The 11,945-nt window shown below is 46.1% G+C and overlaps 1 protein-coding gene across 1 annotated transcript in view; it reads left to right on the top strand.

Moving 5' to 3' along the window:
• The first annotated feature begins 1,547 nt into the window (after positions 1-1,547).
• odad4 (outer dynein arm docking complex subunit 4) overlaps positions 1,548-11,945 on the top strand; it is an 80,910-nt gene continuing 70,512 nt past the window's right edge. The window contains exons 1-3 of the mRNA XM_078224263.1: positions 1,548-1,785; positions 7,544-7,675; positions 10,964-11,117. Of these exons, the coding sequence (XP_078080389.1) occupies positions 1,663-1,785; positions 7,544-7,675; positions 10,964-11,117 (409 nt within the window). The 5' untranslated portion in view covers positions 1,548-1,662. The remainder of the gene's footprint in view (positions 1,786-7,543; positions 7,676-10,963; positions 11,118-11,945) is intronic.

Here is an 11,945-nt window from a genome sequence, read left to right as displayed (position 1 = left end):
ATTAGAATGCAAATCTCTACAGCCAGCCAGGTCTTAAAAGGTACAGATAATGTGGTTGGAGGGAACATTAAACACAGGTTAAAGAGATGTGTATTGTCTCCAGACAGAACAGCTGGTGAGATTATGCAAGACCAGGGGCAAGCTGTGAGGGTTACTGATAATGTGACATAAATCCAACATCCCGGTTTAGGCCGTCCTCATGTGTGCGGAACTTGGCTATCAGTTTCTGCTCAGCGACTCTGCGCTGTCGTGTGTCGTGAAGGCCGCCTTGGAGAGCGCTTACCTGAAGATCCAAGGCTGAATGCCCGTGACTGCTGAAGTGCTCCCCCACAGGAAGAGAACGGTCTTGCCTGGTGATTGTCGAGCGGTGTTCATTCATCCGTTGTCGTAGCGTCTGCATCGTTTCTCCAATGTACCATGCCTCAGGACATCCTTTCCTGCAGCGTATCAGGTAGACAACGTTGGCCGAGTTGCAAGAGTATGTACCCTGTACCTGGTAGATGGTGTTCTCATGTGAGATGATGGCATCCGTGTCGATGATCCGGCACGTCTTGCAGAGGTTGCTGTGGCAGGGTTGTGTGGTGTCATGGTCACTGTTCTCCTGAAGGCTGGGTAGTTTGCTGCGGACAATGGTCTGTTTGAGGTTGTGCGTGGTTGTTTGAAGGCAAGAAGTGGGGATGGCCTTGGCGAGATGTTCGTCTTCATCAATGACATGTTGAAGGCTCCGGAGGAGATGCCGTAGCTTCTCCGCTCCGCGGAAGTACTGGACGACGAAGGGTACTCTGTCCACCGTGTCCCGTGTTTGTCTTCTGAGGAGGTCGGTGCTGTTGAAAAGTATGAAAGACAGTGTTTGCAGAGTGCCAAATTATAAACCCTTTTATAGAGGATTTAACTTCCTCATAAACTAAAAATAGCAGAGTTGTTTTAGAGTCAGGTTCCCAATTCACTCATTACACTGGGAAGAAATACAATACATTATTGAATATATGCTCATATTCCAAGTATAAAATAATGTATCCATTAAATACGCTTAGAGATAACTGCTATGGATATTAGTGTGTGAAACTGATAATTTTTAAAATTAATTCATTCACAAGATGTGAGCATCCCTGACACTTGTTGCCCATCCCTATTTGCCCTTGAGAAGGTAGTGGTGAGCTGCCTTCTTGAACGGCTGCAGTCCATGTGGTGTATTAAGGAGGGAGTTCCAAGAGGTTGACCTAGCGACAAAGAAGGAACAGAGATGTGGTTCCAAGTTCGGATGGTGCGTGGCTTGGAGAGGAACTTTCAGGTCGTGGTGTTCCCATGTTTATAAGGACATTAATCTCATGGGTGTTTTGAGCTAGTCTTGGCACTTTAAAAAAAACTGAGGAGTGATTATAAAATATTTGCATCAAATTATTGATATTAATTCCAAAGTAAATTGACCAGAAGTCCCCTTTATCGAAGTGACCCAGCGTCCGGTTGTCAGGGGGTTGCTAGGAGACAGGCTGGTTACATTCCAAACAGATTGTAACCGCGAGAAGCCCAGGCATTGAGTAGATTACAACAGCAGCGAGAGAGGGAGAGAAGCAGAGACAGAGAGAGAGCCTGAAGAACACACAGAAAGAGCGACCACAGAGAGGCAGACAGAGTCAGGGACGGACACAGAGTCAGAGAGATATGGCTGACGATGAAGAGGAGATTGTGAGGGGCCCAGTTTGCTCGTATCTCACTTACAAGTCAGAAGGAGACCGCTTGTACATGCTGGGAGAATATGAAAAGGCTATCAACAGTTATACACACGTAAGTTAAATGAGAAGATCACCAGCCAGAGGGCACAACTGGTGACTGGCTTAACTGGTGCAAGCGAATGATGTTGTAACTCACTAAGTACCTGATGTTTTTACAGAATTGAAGAGTATTGCAGTAATGTGATCCCCAGGCCATTGAGACTGGGGTTATTTCCAAGCCGATTGTTCCTCAGGGGAGTGGGGCGGGGAGGGGGTGAGATTCAGTGCGGTGCAAGTTCCGGTGAATTATTTCAGATTTCTCGCCACGAGCTGTTTAATGTTGCCCCACAGGTCACAGCAGTCATCTGCAGTTATTCACAAGCTAGGATAACGAGTGCTTAGGAAATGGCGTTGAGGATTGGAGGCTGCACTGTTCATTATAGACCCTGCTCAGCTCCACAGGATTCTTTCCTTCTTCCTTCAAAGTCCATCTGGAGGAGACTGTGTTTCTCTCCAACTCCCGCTTATCTATTTTGCTCCATCTTTTCCATCCCCTGTCAAACAAATTAAAATCCATGATGTGGAGATGCCGGCGAGTTATTTAAGAAACAATGTTTCTTAAAGACTTGATTAGTTGTAAGTATTCGCATTCCAACCATTATTCATGTAAATTGAGTTTGTGTGGCTTTTGCTACCAAATAAACCTGTTGGACTTTAACCTGGTGTTGTTAAACTTCTTTCTATGCCCAAGCCAGTTTTGTATCCATTATACCAGCTTACCTCAGATCCCATGTGACTTCACCTTCTGTATCAGTCTGCCATGAGCAACCTTATGGAAGGCTTTACTAAACTCCATTTATACAACATCCACTGCACTGCCCTGGTCAATTTTTCTTGTCACTTCCTCAAAGAACTCAATCAAGTAGAAGGAGCAGCGCTCCAAAAGCTCATGATTCCAAATAAACCTGTTGGACTTTAGTCTGGTGTTGTGAGACTTCTTACTGTGCTCAATCAAATTTGTGTGACATGACCTCCCCTTCATAAAACCATGTTGTCTATCGCTAATAAACCTATTCTCTTCCAGATGTGAGTACATCCTGTCCCTATGAATCTTCTTCAATAATTTCCCCATCACTGACGTAAGGCTCACAGGCTGTAATTTCCCAGATTGTCTCTTCTGCCCTTCTTAAACAGAGGAACAATGTTAGCGACTCTCCAATCCTCTGGTACCTCACCCGTGGCTAAAGAGGATACAAAGATTTTGGCCAAGGCCTCAGCAATTTCTTCCCTCGCCTCTCTCAGTATTCTAGGATAGACCCTATCTGGTCCTGGGGACTTGTCCACCTTAATGTTTTCAAAACATCCAATGCTTCCTCCCTTTTTTTCTTAACATGTCCTAGAATGTCAACATCCTCCTCTCTACTCACCATCCACCATATCCTTCTCCTTTGTGAATACTGATGCAAAGTATTTGTTAAGGACCTCAGCCATCTCATCTGGCTCCACACACAAATTCCCTCCACTGTCCTTGAGTGGACCCACCCTTTCCTTAGCTCCCCTCTTCCTCCTTATATACGCATACAAAGTCTTGGGATTCCCCTTAATCCTGCCTGCCAAAGACATTTCATGGCTCCTTTTTGCCCAGCTAAGTCCCTGTTTAAGCTCTTTCCTGCTATCTCTGTATTCCTCAAGAGCCTTATCCACTTTTAATTTCCTGAAATTTATGTATGCCTCCTTCTTTTTCACTAAGCTCACAATCTCTCTTGTCATCCAGGGTTCCCGATCCTTGCCACCCTTATCCTTCATTTTTACAGGGATATACTTGTCCTAAATTGTTCACAACTGACTTCTAAAAGACTTCCACACATCGGATGTAGATTTACCCTCAAACAGCCGCCCCCAGTCTACATTCCCGAGCTCCTGCCTAATACTGTCGTAGTTAGCCTTCCCTCAGTTTAGTACTTTCACTCTGGGACTATCCTTTTCTACAAGTATTTTGAAACTTACAGAATTGTGATCACTGCTCCCAAAATGGTTCCCCAGGTCTAGGATAGCCTCTTCCCGAGTTGGACTATCTACATATTGTCTCAAGAAGCACTCTTGGACACGCTGAATAAACTCTGCCCCGTCCAAGCCCCTGGCACTAATGGAATCCCAGTCTATGTTGGAGAAGTTAAAATCGACCATCACAACAACCCTGCTGTTTTTACATCTTCCCATAATCTGCTGACGTATCAGTTCCTCCACTTCTCGCTGGCTGTTGGGAGGTCTGTAGTATAACCCCAACAGTGCGATTGCACCGCTCCTGTTCCTGGGTTCTACCCATATGGCCTCACTGCATGATCCCACCAAGGTGTCCTCGCTCTGTATATCTGTGACATTCTCCCTAACATGTAAAGCAACATCCCCACCTCTTTTGTCACTCTCTCTATCTCGCCTGAAGCATCTTAATCCTGGAATGCTAAGCTGCCAGTCCTGCCCTTCTTTCATCCAAGTCTCCGTAATTGCCGCAACATCATAGTTCCATGGAGTAATCCAAGCTTTAGGATCATCCACCTTACCTATCATACTCCTTGGTTAAAGCAAACACACCTCAGACCAACTGTCCTGTCATGTTTTGTACACTCTCCCATGTTTCATTTCTCTTAGCCTTACTGGACCCAGTCACTGAGTTCTCCACAGTCTCTGTACTCTGCACTGTGGCCCTTTTTGATTTTTGTCTTTGGTTTCTCTGCCTTCCACTTTTCCCCTTACTGCCTTTTGTTTCTCGCTCCACTTTACTTCCCTCTGACTTCCTGCATCGGTTCCCATCCCCCTGCCACATTAGTTTAAACCCTCCCTAACAGCACTAGCAAACACTCCCCCTAGGACATTGGTTCCAGTCCTGCCCAGGTGCAGACCGTCCGATTTGCACTGGTCCCACCTCCCCCAAAATCCGTTCCAATGTCCCAGGAATTTGAATCCCTCCCTCTTGCACCATCCCTCAAGCCACATCTTCATCTTAGCTATTCTGACACTCCTATTGTGATTAGCACTTGGCACTGGGAGCAATCCTGAGATTACTACCTTGGAGGTCCTACTTTTTAGTTTAACTCCAGTTCCCTAAATTCAGCTTGTAGGACCTCATCCAGTTTTTTACCTTTATTGCTGGTGCCTAAATGCACCATGACAGCTGGCTGTTCACCCCCGCCCCCTCCAGAATGCCCTGCAGCCTCTCCGAGACCCTTGCACCAGGGAGGCAACATACCATCTTGGAGTTTTGTTTGCATTCACAGAAATGCCTGTCTATTTCCCTTACAATTGAATCACCTACCATTAAAGCTCTGCCACTCTCTTTCCTGCCCTCCTGTGCAGCAGAGCCAGCCACAGTGCCATGACCCTGGCTGCTGCCACCTTCCCCTGGTGAGCCATCTCCCCCAACAGTATCTCAAAATGGAGATGAACGCAGGGGACCCCTGCACTGCCTTCCTACTCTCCCTCTGCCTGGTGGTCACCCATTCCCTATCGCCCTCAGTAATTTTTATCTGCAGTGTGACCAACTCACTGAACGTGCAATCCACGACTCCCTCAGCATCGCGGATGCTCCAAAGTGAATCCATCCGCAGCTCCAGAGCCGCCAAGCGGTCTAACAGGAGCTGCAGTTGGACACACTTTATGCACATGAAGGAGCCAGGGACACCGGAAGGGTCCCTGAACTCCCACATCGCACAAGAGGAGCATGACACGGGTCTGGGATCTCCTGCCATGACCTAAGTTAACTTAAAATTATGACTAGATTGCCAAGAGAAAAAAAGAGAAAAAAGAAAAGCTACCTAGAAGTCACCAGCCAATCACTTACCTATTGGCTGTGACGTCACGGTTCGATTTCTTTCTACCTCTCACTTGCCCTCGAGTCTCCCCCGCAGGTCCCCCGAAGATAAGCACCTCTTTCCCCTCAGCACCGAATTCCCACTCAGCTCCAAATTTCCGATACCCTCATCCTGGTTGAATCTCATTCCGGCTGCAGTCTCTCTCCCACTGGCATGTGCAAGCTCACTGGCCACTGAAATTCTCCAACCAAAGGACTGAAGCTGTTCTGACTCCAAGTTTGTCAAAAGAGAATTGCAGCATTCACCCAAAGGACTAAATTCCAGTATCGTGTGAGCATTAGTCTTAGCTGTGTTAAACTTGTGGCAAAGGTTTTGTTCATGGGATTTGTTTCATTGGAACAGTATTTAGCTGTTAAGGTTGATCCTATTTCATGATTTTCTTTTCTTGTTTGTGATTGGTAAAAGATATTGCAAGTTTTCTTTCCATACATGGTAACTGTATTCTTAAATAAACTTTGATAAAAGCTCCCTAGTGGGTCATTTGAATCACACCTGAAGTGGAGTATTTCATGCTCACCCTATCCAAATTCAAAATGTAAAACTTACGATCCAGTCGGACTTTATAAAACACTTTGGAGTTTCTGACCTGTAGCATAAGGAACTTTTATATTCCATTTCCCTTGCAATAAACAACAACATTCCATTTTCCTTCCTAATCACTTGCTGTACCTGTTTACTAACTCTTTGTGATTCATATTTGTGTTGAGGCCAAATCATTGTCTGATTTCGAAAAGAAATTAGATACCGCTCTTGGGGCTAAAAGGATCAAGGGATATGGAGGGAAGGGGGGGTCAGGATATTGAATTTGATGATCGGCCATGATCAAAATGAATGGTGGAGCAGGCTCGAAGGGCCGAATGGCCTCCTCCTGCTTCGAGTTTCAATGTTTCTATGAATTATAGCAATCTAACCCTGTGCTGCACCTGTTCTGGGAGTGTTTGATGGGGACAGTGTAGAGGGAGCTTTACTCTGTATCTAACCCCGTGCTGTACCTGTCCTGGGAGTGTTTGATGGGGACAGTGTAGAGGGAGCTTTACTCTGTATCTAACCCCGTGCTGTACCTGTCCTGGGAGTGATTGATGGGGACAGTGTAGAGGGAGCTTTACTCTGTATCTAACCCCGTGCTGTACCTGTCCTGGCAGTGTTTGATAGGGGCAGTGTAGAGGGGGCTTTACTCTGTATCTAACCCCGTGCTGTACCTGTCCTGGGAGTGTTTGATGTGGACAGTGTAGAGGAAGCTTTACTCTGTATCTAACTCTGTATCTAACTCTGTGCTGTACCTGTCCTGGTAGTGTTTGATGGGGACAGCGTAGAGGAAGCTTTACTCTGTATCTAACTCTGTATCTAACCCTGTGCTGTACCTGTCCTGGGAGTGTTTGATGGGGACAGTGTAGAGGGAATTTTACTCTGTATCTAACTCTGTGCTGTACCTGTCCTGGGAGTGTTTGATGGGGACAGTGTGGAGGGAGCTTTACTCTGTATCTAACCCCGTGCTGTACCTGTCCTGGGAGTGTTTGATGGGGAGAGTGTCGAGGGAGCTTTACTCTGTATCTAACTCCATGCTGTACCTGTCCTGGGAGTGTTTGATGGGGAGAGTATAGAGGGAGCTTTACTCTGTATCTAACCCCGTGCTGTACCTGTCCTGGGAGTGTTTGATGGGGACAGTGTCGAGGGAGCTTTACTCTGTATCTAACCCTGTCCTGTACCTGTCCTGGGAGTGTTTGATGGGGGACAGTGTAGAGGGAGCTTTACTCTGTATCTAACCCTGTGCTGTACCTGTCCTGGGAGTGTTTGATGAGGACATTTCAGTGGGAGCTTTACTCTGTGTCTTGCTGTCCTGGTTTTAATTCTATGGAGTAGACAGAAAGTGTTCATTTGGGGTAAACTTTCATTTTAACGAATGCAAAATAAATCAGTTTGAAGTGTGCTGGATGATGAAGTTTATTGAAATTTCTATTGCAGGCTCTGCAGCAGGAACCAAGGAACAGAAACTGTCTGGTTGCCCGTTCGAGGTGCTATCTGGCAATTGGAAATACCACACTTGCTCTGAAAGATGCAGAGGCCTCCCAGTTGGGCAATAAAGAATTTTACAAGGTAACATTAGTAAAACATTTAATGCAGTGAATTTATTGCCTTTGATGTTTCTCCTCCTTTGGCACAGTACCTGAATGGTCAGTGTTGTGTGTGTACAGAATCATAGAAATATGTTACAGCACAATTGAGGTCATTCAATCCTTCAAGTCCATTCCAGCCTCTCTGCGAGAACAATAAAGTGGGCACCCCCTCCTCCCAAGATTTCTCCTTGGCTCTGCAATTTCTCTCTTCACCTGCTTACCCCATTCCCTTTGAAATCCAAAATTGAATTTCCCTCCATCTCACCTTTCCTGCATTCCAGATCTAAACCTCTCTCTGTAATAAGCATTCTTCCTCGTTTGATTTGATTTGATTTATTATTGTCACATGTATTAACATACAGTGAAAAGTATTGTTTCTTGTGCGCTTTACGACAAAGCATACCATTCATAGAGAAGGAAATGAGAAAGTGCAGAATGTAGTGTTGCAGTCATAGCTAGGGTGTGGAGAAAGATCAACTTAATGCGAGGTAGGTCCATTCAAAAGTCTGATGGCAGCAGGGAAGAAGCTGTTCTTGAGTCGGTTGGTACGTGACCTCAGACTTTTATATCTTTTTCCTGACGGAAGAAGGTGGAAGAGAGAATGTCCGGGGTGCATGGGGTCCTTAATTATGCTAGCTGCTTTGCCAAGGCAGCGGGAAGTGTAGACAGAGTCAATGGATGGGAGGCTGGTTTGCATGATGGATTGGGATATATTCACAACCTTTTGTAGTTCCTTGCGTTCTTGGGCAGAGCAGGAGCCATACCAAGCTGTGATACAACCAGATAGAATGCTTTCTCTGGTGCATCTATAAAAGTTGGGGAGAGTCGTAGCTGACATGCCAAATTTCCTTAGTCTTCTGAGAAAGTAGAGGCGTTGGTGGGGCTTTCTTAACTATAGTGTTGGCATGGGGGACCAGGACAGGTTGTTGGCGATCTGGACACCTAAAAACTTGAAGTTCTCGACCCTTCGTCCCCGTTGCCTTTATGTTCATGTTTATCTTCATGTCTCCTTCGGTTCATTTCCATTCACGTTCAATCAGTGCCTTCTGGTTCTCAATCCTTTCACAAATGGCAACAGCTTTTTCCGATTTACTCTGTCCAGACTCCTCATGATTTTGAAATCCTCACTCAAACTTTGCCCTACCAGGAACTCAGTGGCAATTAGGTTCCACGATCAGTAATTCCTCCTGTGACTGTTCTTCACAATTCGTTTAGATGTATGTTAGCCCTATTTTACTTTGGCATCACAGCCAAAGGGAAACTCGACCTTGTCTGATACCTAAATACTTGTGCTTTTCAGCAGTGGGGAGGGATTGGAAGCTGGAACCCTGGCTGATTTCCCCACCTTGTTCCCGAGGCCAGGAACCATCCGCTGCCCCAACTCAAACCAGTAAACCCAGCTCAGACCCAGCAATATAACCGCGATAGCTCAACTTGTTTGGATAATTCACCAGGTCAGGGTTTTGGGGGCATCTCAGTGGGATGCACTTAAAGTTGACATCTCTTTGGTAAAGTGGGTGGGGAAGGTATTAAGCACAGTAAGAAGTCTCTCAACACCAGGTTAAAGTCCAACAGGTTTATTTGGTAGCACAAGCCACAAGCTTTCGGAGCGCTGCCCCTTCTTCAGGTGAGTGAGGAGCTGTGTTCACAAACAGGGCATATACTGACACAAACTCAATTACACAATAATGGTTGGAATGCGAGTCTTTACAGGTAATCAAGTCTTAAAGGTGCAGACAATGTGAGTGGAGAGAGAGTTAAGCACAGGTTAAAGAAATGTCTATTGTCTCCAGCCGGGACAGTTAGTGAGATTTGCAAGCCCCGGCAAGTCGTGGGGGTTACAGATAGTGTGACATGAACCCAAGATCCCGGTTGAGGCCGTCCTCATGTGTGCGGAACGTGGCTATCAGTTTCTGCTCAGCGATTCTGCGTTGTCATGTGTCGTGAAGGCCGCCTTGGAGAACGCTTACCCGAAGATCAGAGGCTGAATGCCCGTGACTGCTGAAGTGTTCCCCGACTGGAAGGGAACATTCCTGCCTGGTGATTGGTGAATACCTTTAAGAACATAAGAACATAAGAAATAGGAGCAGGAATAGGCCATCTAGCCCCTCGAGCCTGCCCCGCCATTCAATAAGATCATGGCTGATCTGAAGTGGATCAGTTCCACTTACCCGCCTGATCCCTATAACCCCTAATTCCCTTACTGATCAGGAATCCATCTATCCGTGATTTAAACATATTCAACGAGGTAGCCTCCACCACTTCAGTGGGCAGAGAATTGCAGAGATTCACCACCCTCTGAGAGAAGAAGTTCCTCCTCAACTCTGTCCTAAACTGACCCCCCTTTATTTTGAGGCTGTGCCCTCTAGTTCTAGTTTCCTTTCTAAGTGGAAAGAATCTCTCCACCTCTACCCTATCCAGCCCCTTCCTTATCTTATAGGTCTCGATAAGATCCCCCCTCAGCCTTCTAAATTCCAACGAATACAAACCCAATCTGCTCAGTCTCTCCTCATAATCAACACCCCTCATCTCTGGTATCAACCTGGTGAACCTTCTCTGCACTCCCTCCAAGGCCAATATATCCTTCCGCAAATAAGGGGACCAATACTGCACACAGTATTCCAGCGACCTCACCAATGCCCTGTACAGATGCAGCAAGACATCTCTGCTTTTATATTCTATCCCCCTTGCGATATAGGCCAACATCCCATTTGCCTTCTTGATCACCTGTTGCACCTGCAGACTGGGTTTTTGCGTCTCATGCACAAGGACCCCCAGGTCCCTCTGCATAGCAGCATGTTGTAATTTCTTTCCATTTAGATAATAATCCAATTTGCTAAGACTTGATTACCCGTAAAGACTCGCACTCCAATCGTTATCTTGTAAATTGAGTTTGTGTCTTTATAAGCCCTGTTTCTGAACAGAACTCCCACTCACCTGAAGAAGGGGCAGTGCTCCGAAAGCTTGTGCTACCAAATAAACCTGTTGGACTTTAACCTGGTGTTGTGAGACTTCTTACTCTGCTTACCCCAGTCCAACGCTGGCATCGCCACATCACGGAAGGTATTAAGACCAGCGTTGTCCCAGTGGTGCACACTCTCAATACATTGTGCTGTGGCAGTGTAAATGTAAAGCTTGTAAACATTTAATAACTAAAGGGCCCCAGGAGTACAAGTGTCCTGTAAAGTAGTCTGATGTTTATTCAATTTAATGCGCACATTTTTTAAAGAAATCAATGTTTTTAAAATATATTTTATTGCCTTATTAGGGTCTTTATCGAAAGGCTGAAACCCTGTATGCTAAGGGGGAGTTTGAACTCGCTTTAATGTTCTATCATCGAGGACATAAACTCCGTCCAGATGACCACAATTTCCGCCTGGGAATTCAGAAGGCTCGGGAAGCTATTGACAACTCTGTGGGAAGTAAGTGTGTGTTAGTGGAGGCAATTGCCTCTAATTTTCCAGTCTCCCCTCCCTCTCTCTTTCTAACACAGAAAAAGGGGACATCAGAACCACAGGATGGATTGTGAGCGGGAAGGGAAAAAGACAATGAATAGGCAATGTTGTGGGGGTGAAGCCATGAAAACCCCAGGGTGAATAGGAGGCATTTTAAACCAAAACCTGAACATTTTGTAAATACTTTAGCAGATCTCTAGGGTTAATATGAACAATAGAAACAAGAGCAGAAGTAGACTACATGGACCTGCTGTACTATTCAATATGATCATGGAATGGCTGGTGGAAACATCATGCTCAATTTCACAGTTGACTTTGCATTCTCCAGGAGCAAATGGGGTCTGAGTCCACACTTCATGGCAATTGGACCAGTTTGCGGACTCTCCCTCCCACTCAGCCACCTCTGGATCCATTCTCTAATTAAGGAGAGTGGGCAGCTTCCTGCAGCTGCCACTCCACTCTGAACCCTCAACATTTCCACTGGCAGCAGTTGGTGTTGCTGAGGCAGATTGGTGACCTTGACCATGAGGATGCCTCAAATTGGGAGTGCCCTCACAGAGGTCATTAGAAATAGTGGCCTCAAGAATACTGAGGGCAAAAAGCCCCATTGATTGGAGGGGAATCCTCTCCAGTTTGATGATTGAGGCCTTGGCCACTGTCCTTCATCCCTCCAGCCCCCATAGTGGGAGGTCACCTCCATGCAGCTGAGAACCTCCCCACACAGGGTGGAATTCTCTCAGCTTGAGACTAAGTGCGGTGGCGGGAGCTCCGTTGGTGCCTTTCCCACTGGTCAGA

The sequence above is a fragment of the Mustelus asterias genome, chromosome 11, assembly GCF_964213995.1.
Source record: "Mustelus asterias chromosome 11, sMusAst1.hap1.1, whole genome shotgun sequence".
NCBI lineage: Eukaryota > Metazoa > Chordata > Chondrichthyes > Carcharhiniformes > Triakidae > Mustelus > Mustelus asterias.
This window is presented reverse-complemented; position numbering and strand designations above follow the sequence as displayed.